The 22,577-nt window shown below is 40.8% G+C and overlaps 1 protein-coding gene across 1 annotated transcript in view; it reads right to left on the bottom strand.

Moving 5' to 3' along the window:
* Nucleotides 1–151: 151 nt before the first annotated feature.
* kcp (kielin cysteine rich BMP regulator) overlaps nt 152–22,577 on the bottom strand; it is a 30,444-nt gene continuing 8,018 nt past the window's right edge. The window contains exons 6-46 of the mRNA XM_084733968.1: nt 18,441–18,514; nt 18,228–18,321; nt 17,816–17,898; nt 17,633–17,726; nt 17,463–17,542; nt 17,274–17,359; nt 16,474–16,564; nt 15,796–15,895; nt 15,624–15,709; nt 14,977–15,070; nt 14,719–14,868; nt 14,171–14,277; nt 13,925–14,018; nt 13,665–13,838; nt 13,501–13,583; nt 13,304–13,397; nt 12,010–12,192; nt 11,673–11,843; nt 11,382–11,555; nt 11,196–11,278; nt 11,024–11,114; nt 10,866–10,948; nt 10,602–10,775; nt 9,678–9,857; nt 9,324–9,588; nt 8,119–8,201; nt 7,944–8,037; nt 7,697–7,870; nt 7,515–7,597; nt 6,621–6,741; nt 6,441–6,523; nt 6,094–6,193; nt 5,904–5,992; nt 4,488–4,590; nt 4,247–4,389; nt 3,829–4,001; nt 2,900–3,011; nt 2,716–2,817; nt 2,466–2,630; nt 2,075–2,375; nt 152–824 (exon numbers count right to left, since the gene is read on the bottom strand). Of these exons, the coding sequence (XP_084590094.1) occupies nt 604–824; nt 2,075–2,375; nt 2,466–2,630; nt 2,716–2,817; nt 2,900–3,011; nt 3,829–4,001; nt 4,247–4,389; nt 4,488–4,590; nt 5,904–5,992; nt 6,094–6,193; nt 6,441–6,523; nt 6,621–6,741; nt 7,515–7,597; nt 7,697–7,870; nt 7,944–8,037; nt 8,119–8,201; nt 9,324–9,588; nt 9,678–9,857; nt 10,602–10,775; nt 10,866–10,948; nt 11,024–11,114; nt 11,196–11,278; nt 11,382–11,555; nt 11,673–11,843; nt 12,010–12,192; nt 13,304–13,397; nt 13,501–13,583; nt 13,665–13,838; nt 13,925–14,018; nt 14,171–14,277; nt 14,719–14,868; nt 14,977–15,070; nt 15,624–15,709; nt 15,796–15,895; nt 16,474–16,564; nt 17,274–17,359; nt 17,463–17,542; nt 17,633–17,726; nt 17,816–17,898; nt 18,228–18,321; nt 18,441–18,514 (5,135 nt within the window). The 3' untranslated portion in view covers nt 152–603. The remainder of the gene's footprint in view (nt 825–2,074; nt 2,376–2,465; nt 2,631–2,715; nt 2,818–2,899; nt 3,012–3,828; nt 4,002–4,246; nt 4,390–4,487; nt 4,591–5,903; nt 5,993–6,093; nt 6,194–6,440; nt 6,524–6,620; nt 6,742–7,514; nt 7,598–7,696; nt 7,871–7,943; nt 8,038–8,118; nt 8,202–9,323; nt 9,589–9,677; nt 9,858–10,601; nt 10,776–10,865; nt 10,949–11,023; nt 11,115–11,195; nt 11,279–11,381; nt 11,556–11,672; nt 11,844–12,009; nt 12,193–13,303; nt 13,398–13,500; nt 13,584–13,664; nt 13,839–13,924; nt 14,019–14,170; nt 14,278–14,718; nt 14,869–14,976; nt 15,071–15,623; nt 15,710–15,795; nt 15,896–16,473; nt 16,565–17,273; nt 17,360–17,462; nt 17,543–17,632; nt 17,727–17,815; nt 17,899–18,227; nt 18,322–18,440; nt 18,515–22,577) is intronic.

Below are 22,577 nucleotides of genomic sequence, written 5' to 3'. Positions count from 1 at the left end.
TCTACATGATATTACTTATGATAAGCACCAAAATGCATGTTCCTTTCCAGGAAACTTCTTAGAAAATTAAAATAAAATAAACCAAGACCATACTCATGTCTTTATGACTAATAAATATAATCTTTGTACAATAAATAAAACACCACAAAAATTAGTGAAGCCTTTGTTTATTTGTAGAATGGGGAACAAAAAAAGAGCACCTGAGATTATGAGGCTTACTGTATATACAATTAGACATCGCACTGTGCTGAAATAAACCTGAACAGTAAAAAAAAATGCTCCTTTGATAGTTAATAATTCTGCTACAATAATCTAAAGGCTGTGGAAAACATCTCATAAATGTGTAAAACAAACATGTGAAATAAAAACAATAAACCCTTGTGTAGTATAAATATTCAGTGCTACATATAACAATGTTTATAAGAACCCTAAAAGGCAGTATTTCACTTTAGTCAATGTTAAATCCACAGGTCATGGAGGTTCATTTGTTGAGATGGTTTAGTGTACAGTAACAGAAGGCTTGTGCAGTCGTTGACTGGACTGAAGGTTATTAGAGGTGGCAGTGCATGTGTGTCCGTACAAGTAAATGTCCACTTTCAAGCATTATGACGGGTCGCCATGAATGATCTTGGGGCACTTTTCTGGCTGTATGCAGTAGTTGTTGTGTAGAACCAGACCTGCAGGACACTGGCAGCCTGGCACACAGGGCTTGAAGCAGTGGCTTTCTATCACCCCCAGTGGTACATCAATGTTAAAGCAGGTTACAGGACACGGGGGTCCGCACTCATCAAACACAAAGCCCCTCTCCACTGGACAGCCCACAGCTGTGGAAGACAGGGACAGAGAAAAAACAAAGAGAGACTGAGCACATTGTGACCACTAATGGCATCAACAGTGTGACTTCTGTTGACCTTTACTGGTGACCGGGACAACCATAAGATCGCCGTTTCAGAGGGAAGATGGGCTTGTTTGTACCACTGAAAAACATCCCTAAGATGTTTATATTGGGAATAGAGAGATTTAGGGAGTCAAAAAGTGAGTCTTCATATTTAGAAATAAAAAGTCAGCAACTATTTTGCAATATTGTTCAGTAAAATTACCTTACCTTACCTTTTTAATAATATCTCAGTCAGATAGTACATGTTTAAAGTCCCTGCAAACCTAGTTTCAAATCTTGTGTTTTTCATAACATTATACAGTATATTCCTGGCTAAATAAGCAACAATTAAAGGTTCGTTTTGAGAATAAAAAAAACATCAAGGGCTATAGATCGCTATACTGTCTATTAAACTACTGCCATTTTTTGTTGTTTGAGTTCTTAAGCATGAATAATTCCCATAATAGGATGAAAAAGTAGCCTTTATGGTACGCACAACTACTAATCCCACAATACAATGTATCTAGGGAATAGGAAGGTAACATTATGTCAAATATCACAATAAAGTAATACGATATGATATGATATACTTTATTGTCCCCATATGGAAATTTGTTTTGGACTCAAATGCTGCACACAACATGCCTCCACAGTGTGATAAAATAAACAACATAATAAATAAATTGCACATAATCCACATTGCACATTACAAGATATTGCACATACAAATACATAACACATATTGCAGATACCCTGTGGTAAAAAAAAAACACCATGAAACTACTGCACAATCCCTGCAGCCCCAAACAGCACTATTTAAAAGTTTAATGGAGGTAATAAAAAGTCTTGATGACATACCAGACTGTGACAATATATACTGTGATATTACGAGTAATCATTTTATTTCATGATTTTTATTTCATAAGAGGAATTATACTAAAAGAAAAGTTTTGCCAACCTTACACCCCGGTGAGATAATTTACTTTTCTTCTTTAAATAGTTCAAAAATTGTTGAGTAACTCATTAAAGTGAAAGTCAATAATGTTTAATAATTTTAATAGTTTCAATTGCAAGCATTTAATTTTCAAGCACCTCCATAATGACAAACGCAGACTGAGTCACAGTTTAAAGACCCCAGTGAGCTGGGAACCTTTAAACTGCGACTCAGTTTGCGTTCTTCTCCTTTGTTTTACTCACCACACAGTGACGGGCTTCTCCATTGCAGGACGACACCAGCCTCTCTGCACTGACTGGCGTACGCCTCCAGTGTGTCACACAGACACTCGTCAGTATTGGCCCCACAGGCACAGAGGTCATATACACAGGCTCCGTACCACGGTTCAGGAGGCACTACACGATGACAGGGCTTAAAGGCAGCAGACTTCAGGACCTTGCAGCGAGCATTAGCCCCTTTCTTGGCCTGGTAGCCTGCGTCTTTACAGGGGTCGACATTCTCACCAGGACGGCAGGATGAGAGGGAGTGGCTGCCATTTCTGACCTAAAATATGACAAACAGTTATTTGTCTTGTTTTTGGGTGTCAGTTTGACTTAATTTATGTTATTCTTTCTCTGCATTTCATTAATTTACCCTCCAACTGTTGCCAAAGTCAGATTCTGACAGGCTGATTCGTCCGCTGGGCATTCGGAGGTCATCCTGGTAGTAGTTGTTGAAGTTTCCACAGAGACCACAGGTGTGGCCCTTATAGGAGCCTGGCACACTCACTTCCAGATGTGACCGACCACTCCACAGCACCTAAAGGTGGACCAATGGGCGTGTAAATGTGTGTCTAAGCTGTTTTAAATCATATGCTATTCAAGAAAGAGACAAAGGACTGTACCTTCAGCCCAATGTTAGTGTTGAGTAAGATGGTATTGGTTTGTCGTTCAACATAGATGTGTGGTTCTATGAGGAACGGCAAAGTGACGACCTCATCGTTCACCTGGAGAGTACAAAAATGAGTAGATGCATAACACAAACGTGATTGCACAAAAATCATCTGAGGTGTTTGTACACACACACACCTTCACAACCCAGTCCTGGAGGAGCTGCACTGTGACGTCTCCTATAAACACAGTCACCTCTTTAGTCCAGGACACTCCTTTACGCCCACGATCTTCATTAGTAACATGAATACTGTACAAACAAAGAGGAGTCATTGAGCAGGGCATAAACTTACTTATTCACTTATAAATATCAGCTTCCTTAGAGAAAAGTCATGTTGGCATGGCATGATGGTATGTTTTTTATTAGTATTTTCAGTTAGGACTTAAACTGAGATGTTTTTACTTCCTGTTCTAAATGCATAAACTCAAGTCTTTCCTATAGCAGGTTATAAGAGCAACACATTTTGAAAAGCAGACGTTTTTACAAACTGACACATATATCAAACCCATTTTGCTGATGCTAATGCTAGTTACTCTAAGGCGGGAGTTCTCAAAGTTTTGATGACTGAGTGCCAATTTATATGTGATTGAGGGGCCCACAGGAAAACCCATGAATTTGTTGTAAAATTTGTGATTAGTCAGTGATGGCTAATGATGTTTACCACTGAAATCATTAAGCAGTGAATTTAACTCTTTTCTAGATAAAGCAGAACACATTATCTGTCCTCTGAGGTCTGACAAAGTGTGACAGAGTTGTTCCATTTTTTTCCCCAAACCTCTTTTTCTTCTTAAAATGCAGCAATTTTTCCACTGTGGCTTGTCCATCTCACTTCCACATTAAAAAAAAAAAGGTAAAAATAGATAAAAAGGAGAAACACACGTACTTTTAAACATAATGAAATACTTGGATATCGACAGGTTTTTGGACATGTGCAAATGTGGCAACACTGACTTTTTCAAGAAGGTGGCTGAACAAATGAAGGAAGAGGTTGTGTTTGCACAGGCGAACAAGTCCACCAGGAAAACATGTCTACACCCATACAGACTGGCTTGGGGGACCCACTCACCTGAAGTCTCCATCCTCACAGTCCTGTGCCAGGACATATGTGCACGTTCCCTGGAAGTGCAGCATGCGGCCATCGAAGCTGCGATAATGAGGGTCGCCGAAGGCAATGCAGGTGGCTGGACGAGGCAGGCAGTGAGGACAACACAAACCTGGGATAATGGCCGGCATCTCATCCTGGGAACATACACACATATACAGATTCAGCTACACTGGCTGTGCAAGTATGAGGAACTCAGGGGACTCAGAGCGAGCCAAACAAATGTCTGCAGTGATGAGCTTTGAGGAGGAGCCACTGATGAGAAATGTCAGAAATTTAATGTCTCTCTGCAGACTGATGGTTTAGAACAGTGAGGCATCGTGGGAACATTTAAGACTATGATGAAACATTAAGAAAGAGAGTGTATGTTTGTTATACTGACTGTTGCACAGGTAAGGGGGGGGCAGCGTTCACTGCGACAGTGAACGTCTCCAGACACACACGTACAGCTGGTGCACTCATCCACCTCCCACTGTTCGTTACAGTGATAGACTGTTCCCTGGTACAAACATGACGTCCCTGAGTCTACAACACACACAAAAACACACAAATATGAACCACATCGAGAAGTCCTTTGAATAAACATGACCGTGCACGCTCAGCGCATTGGCTGGCAGTGATACCTTGGCATTCATAGCAGCATTTTCCAGGGATCTTCACTTGTTTCTGACTGTCCAGACAAACTGCAGGTAAACACTCTTCAATGCTGCACTCAATATGACCCAACTAAGGGAAAAGAAAGAACAGATTACTTAAAAAAACAGATGGTCTGAAAGGATACAAGACCTATCAACAATTTCTGGTCCAGTAATGGAGTGTAACCAAGTACATTTACTCACTGACTTGTAATTTACTTACGTATTTCCATTTTATGCTGCTTTATACCTCTATTTCATTCCATTTTAGAAACAGAAAAAGAGAAGAAAGAGAAATTTGTAGCTTTATCTTCACTAAATTAATCTGACAGATGTAGTTGCTAGTTACTAACAAGTACATCTGTCCGATAAATTTGAACACATTATTGATTAAAGTGCCACATTGCATAAATTAGCTCCACTTTGACCAATTGCACCGTTTAGTTCCACTTGCACATTAATACACAGATAACTGCAAAGGTTCTCAGAGAGGACCAGAGAGCAAAGACCGCCTCGAAGGCCAACAGTCCAGTCATCTATGATATGTAATTCTGCAAGTGCAACCACTATTTATGTCTGGATATATTTCCAAAACATTAGAAATATGGTCGTGCCTAGTTGAAGCCTCACCGTCTAAGCTGTGCATTTATTATGTACTTGTAAACTGGAAATATTTCATGCACACTCACAAACCAGAAAACCCTTTCTTATTATGTACATACTCTATGTACATACAGATAGGATGATAGCTAGGACAGCTGAAGTGAGAACAGGAAAAGGAGCGAGAGAGTTGGAGAATGACATGCAGCAAAGGGCCACAGGTGGGAGAAAACTCACAGCCTCGCTATATGAGCCACACACTCTACAAATGAGCTACATGGGGGCCTCAGCACTTTTGCTTTTGATACTGAAAGTACATTCTGTGGCTGCTGTTCAGTATGTTTGCCTCTGTCAAGTTTTGAATATATAACTTTTACCTGTAATGGAGTATTTTTACAGAATAGTATTAGCAATTTTACTTAAGTAAATTATTTAAATAGTTCTGTCACCACTGGGTCTAGTTTAGGAAACCCATTGTCAAATATTAGGCCTGAGGTATAATTTAGGTCTAAATTTAGATTCTGAGTTGTAGACTTAAGTGACATTGCACAAACATTGTGCACTCATGTTTTCTTCAGCAAATTCTAATCACTGGAATCAAGTACTTACTGTTTGCAACTGTTTTTCAAAAGCCTTTTACTTTTTAGTTTTATTTAGTTTTTTTAATGTAACTCCTTTACCTGTGTAAATATTTGCACTACTATATTATCTCATTTTTTAAGATTATTTTGCACAATGGTGTGTACATGTTATTATCATTAGTTGAAGACTTTCATGAGCAGGATTATTATTTCTGTAACTCACATTACAGGTACATGTGACACAGTCGTCATCGCTGTCTGTCCAGCTGCTGCCATTGGTCACACGTCTGTTTTGGCCCTCAATCACACAATCTGTGTGAAACACAGGAGAACTGTCACAATTCTGCATGTTTTAACACCAATAAGACTTAAAATTTAAAAAGGCATAGGCAACAGACAATGAGTTATCTCACCTTTACACACAGGACAGCATGAGTCTGGAGGGATCAGCTGTTCATTATGAGGGCAAGTGAGGGAGGGGCAGATCTGGTGTAAGCAGGTCCATGTCAGGTCCTAAATCACAGACATTGTATCACTCAACTGCTCTGAATCACATGGTGTATAACGGAGATCTCGAAATGCATAGATGTCAAACTATACTTCACTCTGAGACTTTTTTAAAACAACTAACTGACAAAAAATATATATATTTTATGACAGATGATATTCTAATTTCCATTACAGGTTATAATAAACTGTGCCAAGGTCAGCAGCTCCAAATGAGTTCAGAAAAAGTCAAAGTTCATAACAGCTGTGGTACCTGGCACTGGCAGGTGAAACATGGGTCATCTGTTGCCAGGACCTCATTGCCGATCAGCGCAGCAGTGCAGTTACTGAGAGGCTCTAAACACACACACACATACACACAAATATGACAGAGCTCGGTGACAGTGCAGAGATAAAATGTCGAGCGTATCAGAGAATACAGTTCGGTACTGACGTGCACAGACAGGACAGCAGGAGTCTGGTCCAGAGAACAAAATGTTGCTTTTAGGACAGTCGACCAGACTGGGACACTGCTTCCTGTAACACCTCAGGTGTTGCTCTCCATCCGGCATCACCTGGGATACACACAGGTTGGTTTACCATTACCATCCTTATGTCAGTGATTACAACTCAGCTATAATCACTGCATCTTCCATATCTATTTTTATAACTACTGCTCTTACTTCTATTATTAAATGGACAATTCATTTGACACTTGGTTTGTGGTGCTCAAAGCTTTACAAAAATACATTTGAAAATCTCAAAAACTGGAAAACCTTGATGAGGAAATACTTTCTCATGTAGTTCCTACATGAAACTGCTCACAACAAGGTCTGTGGATTATCTTGAGCATCTGGGCCATGATTTCTGGAAAGAGACACTGGTCTTCAGTTTTTCAAATGTATTTTTGATGCTCTGAGCACCAAACTGCCATCTAGTGCCAAAATGCCAAATATTGTGTGTTTCCAACCTCTGAAATGTCATGACTTACTGTGGTTTTATCAACTAAATTATCAGTCAATTCATATAAAAAAAGAAATAAAAACATTAAGTTAAAAGGTTAGTGAGAAAATTTGCTTTTGATTTCCATATTTGAAAATATTAAATGGAAGTCTGGAATTTTAATAAGAAATATTGTCTTGCCAACAAAATTAAATTAGTGCCATTCAGATTTATACATTTAATTTATACAGTAAACCAAGTAGTTGCAAACTTAAGAGACAATACTAATGAAAATTGTGTTTTTTGTAAAAATGAATCCACATCCACATGAAAAGTGCAGAATTTTCACTTTAAAACATAAAATAGTCACGATCAGATTTCTTGGGGGTGTGTGTGTGTGTCGTACCTCACAAGTGCAGATCTGACAGGGGTCATTGGCTGGATGGAAACTGTCCCCTGGACCGTACACTCTGCCCTCAAACACACAGTCTGCTCAAAAACAATCACATCAGATTATAATTACCAAAAAGTCTAGAAAAATTCGTAATATGAAATGCAGCCAATGTGCACAGATCATCATTTGCTTACCTGCACACACGGGACAGCACTCCCCGGGCACGTTGATGAAGTTGATGCAGGGGGATAGACAGCGTACTTCAGAGCAGGTGGTCACCCCGTCTACACACATGCAGGTCATACAGGGAGTGGAGTCTGCGAACCAGCTGCTGCCCTCGCTATGCTCCTCTCCTCCATAAACACAACCTGAGAGAAAAGAATTCTAATTACAGGTAAAACTATTTCCTCCTGTGGTTATAATTTTCACTGATTTGTTTACCTCTACAGCGAGGACAGCAGGCCCCTGGATCAGTCACCTGATGCGTGCAGGGCAGCTCGGGACATTCAGGAGACGCACACTGCACCTCCCCTGCCTGTGAGACTCAGAGAGATTAACACTCAAACACAAAGAAAAGTGCAAATATGGAGAGAAAAGACACATAGAGGAGTCAGACCTGGCAAGTGCAGGTGGAGCAGTGGTTTGAACCCAGGGTCCACGTCTGTCCATCACTGAACTCCTGTCCATCAAGTGTACACACTGAGAACAGAGACAGACAAGAGACAAAGACCGAGTTAAGGAAAAAGTGAGGACATTTCTTAATTAGGTCTTTATAGAGAGAAAGTTTTTTCATGTGTGCATGAGGGATTTTTGTGACCTTGTACTCCAATTTGCAGGGGTGTTTTCAATTTTCACAAGTACTTCTAGGTACTTTCTACAGTGAAATTGCAGGAAGTGATAAATACTAAACAAAATAAACAACATTGTTTTCTGGGCTTGCACTAAAGTAAACAACTGGATGCATGACAACAAAAACACTTTTGATCTCCATGGAGGGAGCTACAGCCAACCTTTCTGAACTTTACAATGTTGGAAAAATAACTGTGGAAAATTATAATGGACATTTTTTATAACATACTGAACTTCCTCAGAATCATGACACATAATCCTTTAGTAACATAAATTGTCCATGTTTCCATTAGATATGGCTTGAACTAGACTTTATTTTGTTTAGCTTATCCTATAAAGCTTCATTTCGCTAAGCAACACATAACACCTTTATTCTTTTTTTTATTAAATTATATCTATTTCTTGATATTCTGTTATTTTAATATCTTACTTGCTTTTACTGTCTCTTTATTTTATTTTATTTTATTTTTTACTTTGCATAGATATGTGTGTTGGTATGTAGGTAAAGTATGTTGTTCCCTTTCTTAATTGTTGATTTGTTTTAATTGTTTTTCCTGAATATAAAAGAGCCATGAACCAGAAGTTAAAATTTCATTCTCTTGAGATCAGCATGATATACAACCCCCAAAATTAGTCTATTTGTTTTGGGAAAGTTTAATATAAAACTGTTTTGTTTCATTTTTAAAGTACCATTATTTGTTTTAAACAGACCTCTCACTGTCTGACAGTAGACAGAGTTACAATTTATTATCCTGTATATCATTAATTCTCACACACTTTTTGCAGAATCAGTACTTCAGTATTTGAAAAGTAGATGGATGCTTTGATTAAAGAATTTTAGGAAAAAGAAGTGACAAAAAAACATCTCCACTAATGTCTCAATCTCTTGCTGAAAATGTGTGAGTTGCAAAATTATAATCCTTGCTTTTACTGCAGATCCTGTGCTAATTTGCACAATTGTTCAGGAAGTACCTGAGCACTCAGGACAGCACTGCCCTGGCTTGGTAACAGGTCTGGCACAGGGTGTTGCTGGGCAGACCAGAGGCACACAGGTGACAGTGCCTCTGACGCAGGTGCAGCGCTGGCAGGGGTTGGAGGAGGGTGTGAAGGTGTGAGTGTGAGAGTGGACGACACCCTCATACAGGCAGGAGTCACAGACGGGGCAGCAGGTATCTGAAGGGACCGGATGGGAGCACTGGACTGGGCAAGGTCTCCTCTGACAGGTCACCACCTCATTCTGATCAGTGTAGAAGAAGGGACAAGGTGGAATCATGGTGGTTTAGATCATTTATTTGTTTTTCCTTCAGTAAGAACTGTCAGACTGACCAGACAGGAGCACGTCGAGCAGGGATCAGAGGGAGAAGTGAAGGAGGAGCCGGACTGATACTCTTGTCCCTGATCAAGACAAATCCCTGTGCAGACAGGGCAGCACTCTCCAGGAGGGGTCACTGGACGCACACAGGCAACACTTGGACAGGACACGTGTGTACACACCACACCACCGTTCTAAACACAGAGAGACACACACACATACACCCAGGTTATTTCTTTTACATAGTAAATTATAGTCCTTGCAGACCTGAAGATAAACAGATGATGGAGTTATAGGTAGATTTACCCGTGCATCTTAATGCAACACAGTGAACCTATGGTTTGACAGCAGAAAACGTTTTAAAATTTACAAAAAATTACAATACCAGTACCAGTGCAAATTCCCTTAAAGTGATACAAATAGAGTACTTCATTATATAGCTTTTCTCTCAGTTCATTTGATACCCAGCACATGAAGGGAAGCATTCCTGAAATAATTCTCAGGAATTTTATGCATTCCCTTCTATCAGATGCCACAGACTTGTTGTATAGTCGTACTTTTGAAGGTTTTGGTGGCATCTGAACTGAATCCACTGTAACTCTGTAAATCCGCCATGAAGGAGCAAACTACAAATGTTGTCAGAGCTGAGTATTTGATACTTAGAAAATAGATTTTTGTTGTATTATTCCTGTAATATACCGTCTAACCTCAAACATGTTGGTCATATTTTTATTAGTGCTAAGACACTAGACACTTTTTGATTAATCCATTATCTTACAGTGACTTTGACATGTTCTGTTTTTCAGCTCCAACACCAGTGGCATACTTATTGCACAGGTCGACTGCAGCCAACATCTAATCCTGATGGTTTTTCAGGTTTACATCTGTAAGTAAAATCTACGGTGGATATGAATTTAAATATGTGTGTGTGACGGTACCAGACAGGAGCAGAGCTGACAGTGGTCTGTAGGGTTGGGGAATCGTTCTCCATTGAAACATCTCCGTCCGTTGAAATTGCATCCATCACACACTCCACACCCACAGCCATCCAGAGCTGGGTGCTGACACGACAGAACAGGGCATCTCCGCCGTTCACACACCACCTCACCTCTCTATGGAAAAAAAAAGAGAGAAGATGTATAGGACAGTGTTTGTGAGGGGTGCAGCGACCTCAAACTAAATGCAGCCCTTTGCCCTCTCACTGTGCATGTGCAGTCCTGGCAGCCTCCCTCTCCTCCTGGAAGGGTCTGTCCATCAGCATAAGTCACACCTTGGTACTGACAACCTGCACACAGAGTGAAACATCAGTTATTTACTGACCCTACATAACATGAACCGAGATATGTTGTTAGCTGGTTACCGTCACAGACAGGGCAGCCACATGGGTTGTTGAGTGGATGAGGACAGCGGGCTGCTGGACACGACTTCTTCATACATCGCACTGAACCGCTCTGTAAGAAAAGAAGATAAGCATGTTGTCTGAAGAGATTTACCAGCACAAGTGTGTATGTGAACATGTATGTCGATGTTACCTGGCAGGTGCATTCAGAGCAGAGGTTTCCAGGATCAGGGATCGACTGTCCATTTATGAGGACTGCGTTGTTATAGAAACAGCCTATCAAATAAAGATAGGTTGCCTTTGTCATTTTTGTAAAGTAATATTTAACAAAACAAAATTTCAAAGACAGTAAGCAGACTATAATCTTGACTTTACATACGGTCACATTCTCCACAGCACTGTCCAGGTGGTTTGTAAGGGTGGCTGCACTCTCCATAACAGGGTATCTTGGTGCAGACCACCTCCCCTCCGTAACAGTAACATACGCCACAGGGGTCGTTTTCATCACCAAACTCAGTGCCGTCGAGATATTCTTTACCATGAAACATACAGCCTGCAAGTAGAACACTGGAGATATAACTCTGGCAAAATAGTTCCTAGAGAAAACTGCTGACAAAAGTCAGTCAGTCATTTTATTTAACTGGGACACTTTTTCTTTTCAGTCACTCACCATCACAGGACATGCAGCACTGTCTCTGGACTGGGTGCTTACAGTTGGAGGGTGGACAGCGCTTCCTCTCACAACGGACAGAGCCTTCACGGCAAACACATCCTGCACATGGGTCTGAGGCATCATCCCAGGACTCTCCATTTGCCCGCTCTCGACCCTCATACAGACAGCCTGCAAAATAAATGAAACCAACAGAAGACATGATTAGACTGGAAAAAAGTGCATCAAACTTGATGAGGTCTTTTGTTGCAACAGATAAGTTAATGTGCTGGTTTCAAATATAAAAAAAGCTTTGTCATTAAGTTACAGTGTCTTGGCAGGACTTAAGAATTTATACCTTCGCAGGTCCGACAGCACTCCTGTGTGATGGGGTGGGAACATGCAGCAAAGGGGCAGGGCTTGCGCTGACATTGCACTGTCCCATTGGTGCAGGAACATGACTGACAGCTGTCAGTTGGGTGGTAGAAGCGCTCAGTGTGTCTGTAGGATTGTTGTTCATACACGCAGTCTGATGGGGGAGCTGAAGAATATCACAAAGAAAAGAGTCAACTGTAAATCTGCATTATGCAACTCAATAATTTATTTTGTGTTCATCCATGAGCCGTCATGAGCGAAGAAGAAACCCAACAACAGATGATTTCACAAATTAACATTACGTCAACCACAAACTGGTCAAAGAAATGAGTCTGCAAGGAAAACATTAAAACTCTAAATCCTTGATGGCAAATAATTTCAAACAGATGCTTTAAAGATTGTAATAAGGTTCTCTGTTAAGCTTGCTGTTTTCCAAATGAGGATCAAATGAAGACCATGTGAAAGCATCATCTTGTTTATAAATCTAAGATGGGAAACATAAGAGCGAGGGTATAACATAACCAGGATGGGGACTAAGCTGCTTGACAAGCTCTGATCACATGGTCAGAATTTGGAACCTTCTTGAACTTGCACTTACGAATTTCCATGTTTTAATGATACGTGTGTTTTATGTTATATTATGATTTTCATGTATGTTTTTTTGATGTCCTTTTATGCATATGTATAACAAATCTTCTTAATAATAGTAATGACAAGTCCCTGCCAATGATAAACAGTTTCCTACTTCTTTAAATCCTTTAGAACTGGATTATCGTGAAATCTCAATCAACTAATTATTGGCACAAAACCAATCTTCCATCACATTTATTCATGTTGTTACTTTGGAAATTGCTCACACAACAGTATAAAATAGTCAAGAGTTAAAAACATAATGCTTTTAGGGATACACACAGGGAATATAGTTTGTTAGTGACTATAACTTGAGCCTCATTTATTTCAGCCAATATTTGTTTGCATTTTAGCACATTAACCCCATTAAAAGTGTGCTGAAACAGTCATCAGCAGTTCCAGTATTTGACTCAAACCAAGAGAAAATAGTTTTTATGTACCTTAATTGCCTTCATGAGTTGTTTCATATCGACTGATGCTGCTACAACTGCTGATTGAGTTGATTAAATGAACCAAATCAACATGATAAACTAGAGAATGCACCTGTCCTTTTCACCTTATGTGATAACCTTCAATCCTCACAGTTTAAATGCCATTGCTACAGACATTATTCACCCTTCTAACTTTTCTCTCTCGCCCATCCTTACCAGGACACTGGGGGCAGCAGTCTCCAGGCAGCACATTTGGGTTGGAGCAGGACAGCGGTGGACACCTCCTCATCAGACACTGAACATTCCCATTCTATAACAAATACAGCACAGATTGAAATTAAAAACTACTTCAAGAAGACAACAGGTGATCGACACATCAGGGTTCGTCATGCTGTGGTGCTCTTTATTCTTACTATGCAGCTGCATGTCCTGCATGTGTCAGTAGGATGGGGAAACTCCTGTCCATTGGGGTATTCTTTCCCAGCATAGCTGCAGCCTAATGTGGACCAGTATTATATGATTGTGAGATTTTATTTTATTTATTTGTATTCCTGGTACAAAATGCACATTTCCTCACCGTTGCAGTTGTTCTGACAGCACGTTCCAGACAGAGGTGCATTACAGCGAGGATGAGGGCACTGTGCTTGGTAGCAGTCAACTGTGCCACTCACACACTTACATTCCTCACACACACTCACAGGGTTAGGAAAAGCCTCTCCATCCACAAATACACGGTTTTCAAAGGAGCAGTCTGGAAAAAATGCAAACACATAGAAGCAAATTCAAAAACCATGTACGGCTTGATTCATGAACGGATCGGTCTCTGAGTTTGCGTACCTGGACATTTCGGGCAGCACTCTCCAGGTGGTGTGTATGGGCTGGAACAGTTGAGTGGAGGACAAGGTCTTCTCTCACACTCTACAGTGCCATGCTGAGAGGAAGGGATGGCTGTATCAGCAGGCTTGAAGGTGAACAGAACTGTGTAGTGTGTGTGTGTGTGTGTGTGTGTGTGTGTGTGTGTGTGTGTGTGTGTGTGTGTGTGTGTGTGTGTGTGTGTGTGTGTGTGAATGGAGGCGTGCTTACCTGACAGGTGCAGATGTGGCAGGCCTGGTCAGGGCTCATAAACCTTTGGCCGTTGCTATAGATACGATGGTTATAGGTGCAACTTTCACACACTGCACAACAGGAGCCTGAGCAGAAAAAAAGAGACACTGTACTAGGTCTACGAAGGACTATTTTCATTATCGATTAAGCTGCTGATTATTTTCATGAATAGTTGATTAATTGCTTAGTTTGTAAAATGTCATAGAATTGAATTCAGAACAATTTAGTTCTTTATCTTTTGTCCATCAACAGTTCAAAAACAAAATACTCATCTTTTACTATCATAAGTGATGACGAAAAGCAGCACAGTGTCTAACAATTAATCACTTATCAAAATAGTTAGCAATTAGTTTCCTTTCTATCAACTTTTTGATAAATCATCTGATTGTTGTGGCTCTACAGTGTACTGAGGTTACACAGTCATCAACAGGTAAACAAAGCTCACATGCACACACACACACACACACACACACACACACACACACACACACACACACACACACACACACACACACACACAGTCTTACCGGTGATCTTGGTGGGATGCAAGCACTCAGTGGCGGGGCATTGTGTGTGTGTACACAAAATCTCTCCGTTCACACAGGTGCAGCTGGAGCAGGGACCCTCAGGGTACCAGTTGGATCCATCCTCATACTCCACACCCTCCAGCACACATGCTGCAATGAGACATGGAGCTATCATATATTAATCAATGAGCTGCACCTAAATATGTGTGTGTGTGTGTGTGTGTGTGTGTGTGTGTGTGTGTGTGAATACATTATTACCCTTGCAGATTGGACAGCAGAGCTGTGGGTCTATAATAGGGTTGGAGCACTGGACGGGAGGACACTTCTCCTCACGGCAAATAACATTTCCACTCTATAACAGACACACAGTGTGAAAACAAAGTGGGTATGTTGTGTTTCAGGCTAAAAGAGCATACAGAACCATGACAACTTATTATGTGCATTTTTTTCAGACATGAGACAAAGGTAGAAATATTTCTCTCTGTATTTCTGAGCTGTTGTCCACTTGTTGTAGGCACTTCAGGGTGCCTTTGCATTAATTTTCCCAGTCGAGAACTGTTATTACATGATATGAATGCAGGATCATTCCATCTTATGAAAGGCTCATAGCATGAGTGAAACATAGTCTCAAAAAATTAAATGATTCCCATGGGAGGACAGTTCTCTATCAGCCTATTAGTCAAAAACAAGGAAGTGATACATCATTAAAGAGACAAGAGAAAAAAGGATGGAAGGAACTGAAGGAGAGAGAGAGAGAAGACAAGAACAGGGGCATTTTAATTTTGTACAAACCCAACAGTGTGCCAGGGGACTTGCAATTTAATTTTTTTAAGTTTTTATTGAGACCATATTTCACTCATGGAACAAGCCCTTCACAGGATGTAATAAACATGGTACAGACTTGCCTTACACCTGCACTGCAGGCAGGGTCCACTTCCAGCAGGGGTGAACACTTTTCCATTAGCATAAACCCTTTGGTCATATTCACATTCTGTGGAATCAAATACAGACTCTGATTATGTTTGATTGAATTTGAACATTAAAGGATGTTTTTGACAAATTTACAGATATACTGACCATCACATGTAGGACAACACTCTCCTTTGCGTTTAGCTGGATGACTACAGCGTGATGCATGACAATATGAATCCATACGCTCGCAAGACACTTCACCTGCCTACAAGTAGACGCAGGAGGAGCTTAAACATTTCACTGTGATAGATGATAGGGCACTTCAACATTCAGTTGCAGTCTAATAGGATCAGATAAAGAAGTGATGATATTTTATACCCAAAAAGTAAAAGATCAGCTTTACTGTGACATCATAAACACTTGAAGCTCTCTATCAGTCCTCTGTACCCCTCTGTAAAAACAGTCTCTAAATGAAGACGGCATGTTTCTCACTGGAAATTCATACATACAATCATACATGTCAATATAGTGAAAAAAATATGAATGAATATACACAAGAAAATAATAATAAACTAAATCTTGGATCTTTAACAGACTTGTAAACACCTGGCAAAGTACACAAAACCTCCTCTGTGGTAATTCCTGATCCAGCGGGTGCCTCCAGACACAGACTCACAAGGTGAAAACAATACCAGCCACATGCTGTCGCAGTTGGTAATCAACTTTACTTCTGAAAGTGCAATGGGTTTTGACGGGTTTTCTTTGAACCCTCGCCAACCCACCATGAGTCCAGTCACATGAACATCACATAACCAAAACACCAGACTGCCAGACTGAACTCACAGAGCAGTGGCAGTGGAGGCAGGGGTCTCTCCTGGAGGGGAACTTCTGTCCGTCCACATACACTTTGGACTCAAATTCACACTGCTCACACCTACAGGAAACATAGACATAACATAAACATTTAAAACTTTTGGAAATCTTTTAGTTGTCCTGAAAACCTCCCAAATCTACAACCCTAATTCCAAAAAAGTTGTCATGTTAAATTTGCAAACTTGCAAATCTGTGAATCCCTCATTAATGCTGAAAGGAGCATGCAGGTTTTGGCACAACATATGCTGCCATCTTTTTCAGGGATGTTCCTGCTTATTTCAGCAAGACAATGCCGAGGCACATTCTGTATGTGTTAGAACAGCATGGCTTTAGTAAAAGAGTTCAGGTATGAGACTGGTCTGCCACTGGTCTCCCATTGAAAATGTGTGGTGCCCTATGAGGAGCAAAGTAAGCAACTGAAGTTGTGTATCAAGTAAGAATGGGAAAGAATTGCGTTTTCAATACTTCAATAATTAGTGTCCACAGTTCCCAAATATTTAGTGAGTGTTGTTAAAAGAAAAGGTGGTGATGTTAAACATGACCCTCTAACAACTTTTTTTGGAACATGTTGCAGGCATCAAAGTCAGAATGAGTATATATTTACAAAGAGTTGATCAGTTTGACCTTTAAATACCTTGTCTTTATAATGTATTCATTTGAATATAGGTTTAAAAGTTTTTGCAGATCATTGCATTAATGTACATTTAATATACACATTAGATTGATGCAAATTTGAAAGCAATATGGATGATTTTAGGCAGTTTGGTTACCGTGGGCAGCAGTCTCCATCACGATGCACAGGGTTTCGACAAGACAAAGGAGGACAGGGAAGGGGTGAACACTCCACATTTCCATTCTGGAGGAGAAATATATTGTAAATATAAACCTTAAAAATAAAATGATTATATGATGCACGCAAAAATTAAATTTAATGATGAAAGTGATGATAAATGACGTACCACACATAAACACTCTTGACAGCGGTCACCAGTGGGGATTACAGCTCCATTAGGGAAGTCGTGACCGTTCACACCACAGCCTACAACACATACACAAACACACACTGTGTCCCTGCAGTCCACTGAAGCCACACATGCTGCTGCTGCTACAGTGAATTAAAGAAACCCACCTTGACAAACTGGGCAGCAGGTGTTGGTTGGAGGAGCAGCGGGGTTTTTACATGGAGTGCTACAGCGCTCTCTCTCACAGCTAACATGACTCTCCTGGTGAGAGAAGGCGAATATACTACTAATCCAGCTAAAGGTAATAGAAAGCGTTGTAAGGTTAAAGTGTCAGTCGGTATGAGACCCACCACACAGGAGCAAACATCACAGGGGTTCTCTGCTGGCTTCCACTTTGCTCCATGATCATACCGGATACCAGAATAGATACAACCTGCAAACAGATTTAACATCAGATTGCTTTACTGTTATGGTCTTACTGGCAGTTAAGTGTTGTTAGTCACTGTTGTCACTTTCTTGAGGAGATAAAAATGTAAAGTGATACATAATTCTGAGTAGTTAATTAGCAATCCCTCATTACCTTATAATACCGTACTCTTTTTATATCCCTTAAAGTTAGTAAAGTTAGTACAAAGTAGTCTCTCATTACTTTATGATTACTTACTAATGGTTTACTAGCAGTTAATTCCTAATTTGTTCCCTGGTAACTACTGAAGTATTTTGTGTACCTCATAGTAAGATTTTTTCTCCTGCTGTCCTTACCTCTGCATCGCTGGCAGCACTCTCCAGGCACAGTCTCCCTCTGTGTGCAGTCCAGTGAAGGACAGGGTAGGGGATTGCATTCCCTGTTACCCCCCTGTTTGGCAAGGAAGGGACACACACGTGAGGGAAAATGGTGAACAGAGGAAGACCAGAGTAATTGTTGAGGCTTGCTAAATATGTTTGTTTTAGTGTAAGAATATGTCAAATACTCACCTTACATGTACATGTCTGACAGCCATCTATATTGCTGTAGGACACATTGTAAACTGTGCCATCCAGATCACACCCTGAAGATGAGACAGACGTTAAATGCATACACATTTTTGAGCTTGTGGGTGTGTGTCTGCATATCCCAAGTGATAAAGTTGGAGAGTACATTATACCCATAATTTAAATAAGAAAAGATGAATGTGGAAATAAGTGTCAGCATCACAGCCAGTCTCCCTCTGCCTACCAGTGGAGATTTTCTTCACCTTGTCTCTACTATAGGTCACCGGGGAACATCTGGCTCTACTCCCTTCCCAGTAATGACAGAACAGCATGGTTCTGATGTAATATGCACGTGCTTGCTCTCACACACACTATGTTTTATGGGCCGTAACAATAACCACAAGTGCCTGCAGCCTTCCAGCTGCTGAAGACTACTACTGGCAAGTCTATTAACACGGAAAGAGATTTACTGTTGGAGAAACAGGGAGAGAACTGGAAGGGGGAGAAGCTTTCTGCAGGATTTGCTACAAAACAGATCATGGCCCTAACTACTTTGTCCATTATGTAGCTGTTTAAATTATTTACAGTAAAGCACATACCGGAATCCGAAGAGCAACTCCAACTTAGTTTTTCTCATCTAAGTCTTTGAGAGAGCTCATCAAATATTATTTTCGCTTAGCTTGGATGTTTCAGCAGATAATTATTTTAATGACGACTCTCCAAAGGACAGAGACAATGTGTTTGTGTATGAGAGACGGCAGTAATCACAGACTGTGAGAGAAGCTAGTGAGGCTGCCCACTGTGCCAGCAGCCAACAGGCATTTCCTCTAGCAAGCCAAGCATGCATGAGATCAAAGTGTGTGTGGGAGTGTGAGTCTGTGAGTGTGTATCAACTGGGTGACAGTGGAGTCTTCAGGCCTACATGCAGAAACAATTAAGGGCAAGATGGATGAAAAGGCAGAGACAGTGACAGAGAGCGTAGTCAAGCGGGGTGACAGAGCGGACAGTGGGCCGTTTGGGCACATGTGTATTACATTGATGAAGAAAATGTGCACAATAAGCAGGACAGAACAAAGTTTACATAACTCTGTGGGAGTGAACTTAGGAAGAGAGAGAGAAATAAAGAGACAGAGAATCCCTAATGAGGCCGGTCCAACCTCAACTAAAGTCCTACATGATTGTTTCACTCCATCATGACAGGCATTTGTACATAGTGACCTCAAATGCACCAACTAGGAAGACACTAACAACTACATTACCATACAATCACTCTAAAACTTACAGAATGCTTTGGCAAATGGTAGGAATACACAATATATTAGCAAAAGCTTGACAATGTTGAAATATTATCCCCATATAAAGTCGGTATGACAAATGTCTTTGCAAACAGTTGCGTATTTGCACATCCAGCAGTCACAAGCAGCATTAACATTCATTTAGAATCATATTTCTGCAAACCCAAGGAATTCAAGTCCAATATTCTCGCTCCTTTTAACACTGTTTTTGGTCTACACCACCTTCTGAGAGAAATATCTGGCTTTTTAGCAGCTAAATGCAGCATTATGTTCACCATAAATAGGAAACAGCGTTCATGAGAGTGTAAAGAGTGAGCCAGGAAAGTCACAGGCTGTAAAAACTTAAACAATGAGCAGCTTTAACACAGTATATAGAGAAGATAAAGTACATCATACAGACTTCATGTTCACATGCCAATGTGGTGGTGGGGCACCCTGGAAGCTCATTTGGTAGAGCATGCACCCCACATACTGAGGCTAAGTACTGCATTGGTCTGGGTTTGATTCCAACCTGTGGCCCTTTGCTGCAAGCCATCCCTCTCTGTCTGCCCCCTTTCTTGTCTATCTTAAGCTGGACTATCTAAATATAAAAGGACATAATCCTCCCTGCAATTTTTTTTTAAAAGAATGGAAATGCGGTGGTACAAATTAATAATCTTGGAATGAGGTTAAAATATTTCAAAATATATGTTACTGTTTAAACATGGTAATGAAGCCTTTGTCTGTTTTTTTCAGCATCAGTCCTTTTAACAGTTATCCTTATCATGAAGTGCTTTCTGTCTCTCTGAGCTCCCACAGATGATAAAGGTGCACCATGTAGTGACTGTCCAATCTCTCCTCACTCTGTCCTTCCATTTTTCTGGGAAACAATCCACTGTTTACCAGCCATGGCATATTACATGGTGTCCAGTAGCTGGATCCCGCCACTCTGTGAAACAGGACCCACAATTGTGCATATGGCAGACTGCCTCAGGATGAGCATGGCAACGGGCTTGATGGCAGAGGTCAGGGCAGGTGATAGGCGCAGAGCCAAGGGGACAGCCGCTGAACCAGTGGAGCTTGAAACAAAACCTACAGACAGTGTTTCCAGGGAAAGGAGATCACAACACTGGTTGAAATGCTAAAATATAAAAGATTTAACTTGCTATCATGATATGACTGTTGCTATATTAGCCTTTCAAAGCCAGCTGATGTATCTTGAGTTCTATTTCCGCCTTGAGATTTTAGTTTTGAAAACCTCTACTGAAATTTGCCTGAGCTAGGTAGTTGGATGCCAAAGTTTTAGGGACAGATGATCATGTGACTCACTGAATCTGGAAACTCTGAACCTTGAGAACATCTGTTTAACTCGCTGTTGTAGGTGTAAAATGATGCAATTGTATGTCCTTGTTTTTACATGAAAGTTATTGAGGAGCCTATATTAATAGAAATTGACAACTGACAGCCTAGCAAGTGGTGTGTATGGCCAATCAGGTGTAGGGAGGTGTCATGTTTATGTATAGGATAATGAAGCCACTAATCAACTGTGCAACCTATTTTAAATGATGCTTCTCTCAAATACCTACTGAGCCATGTCATACTACGAATTGTGGGCTGGCTTTGCAAGGCAATTTCTTCACTTTCTTCTTGTAATTCTGATACCTGTGATCTGGTGTGATTGGAAGCCATGTGTTGCTCCTGTTTTGGGCAGCTGCCTTAACAGTATCATCACTTTCTGGCGTAAGTTGTCCCGTCCATTCCTGCACTTGCTGATCATTCAGAGTACTGTTTTCGTCTGGATCAAAAGTCATCCAGTCCTGAATGGCCCAGTGCTGGGGCAGAGAAGTAATTGGAGGGCAGGTACGGGCGATACGGCTTAAAGCTTGCTCACTGGATGACATCAACTGTTGCTGTGTGTGGAAGTAGAACCGCAGGTAATGCGGTCCATTGAAGAACCAGTTGCACCTGTCCTTGTCATAACCATTTGTTCGAAAGCCAAATGCATCAAACCCACTGCGATCCAAACCAAAAGGATCAAATCCATAGATACTGTAGCCTTTGTCACTGAATAGTTCGGACATTATCTTGTCTCTGCATGTTTTATTAGCATTCTCCTCCTTTTCACCTGTCTCCTCATGCTCATTTTTCTTCTCATTCTCAAACACCCCATCCTTATGCATGCCAAACCAGGTGACATTAGAGCGGTTGAAGCCATAGCGGTTGAAACCAGATACATCATATCCATCCCTATCAATGAAGTCCCGGTTAAAGCCATCTTTGCCATAGCCCCACCTGTCCCAACCGCTCCGGTCATAGCCATCACGATCATATCCATGTTGGCTGAAATCACTGCTGTCAAAGCCACCAGGGACAAAACTCGTGTCAGGTGAGTTGTGTTTGTCCAAGCTATGCTTTTGATGTTTTAGACTTCCTTGTGGGTGTGTTTCTGATGACGTAATATTGCAAGGCGCACCAATGGTTATGGGTACATATACAATACACATCTGCTGCTGGGAAGACATCACATCATCAGGAGTGACATCAAAAGGCTTCATCTTAACATGCCTGTGTCTAGCAGGATAAAATATGTTGCTCTGAGCATGATCGTCTATAGAAGTTTGTCTTTCTGATCTGTGCTGATATTTCTCTTGCCACTGTGCCCAGAGCTTGTCCATGAATGCCATGTGTGACAGGTATAAAGGGTCATAAGAAGCTAGAGGTGAAGCCATATGACCTCCTACCCAAAGCCTAAAAAGACCAGAAAATGTTTGCAGAGACTGGGAGAATTGTAGAAAGTCTGGTTGGTTTACAGTCTTCTGCAAGGTCACTGCATCTGGAAGCCACACCTAAACAGATCAATGGAAAT

The sequence above is a fragment of the Lutjanus erythropterus genome, chromosome 13 (assembly GCF_056507025.1).
Source record: "Lutjanus erythropterus isolate fLutEry1 chromosome 13, fLutEry1.hap2, whole genome shotgun sequence".
In the NCBI taxonomy this organism is placed as follows: Eukaryota; Metazoa; Chordata; class Actinopteri; order Lutjaniformes; family Lutjanidae; genus Lutjanus; species Lutjanus erythropterus.
This window is presented reverse-complemented; position numbering and strand designations above follow the sequence as displayed.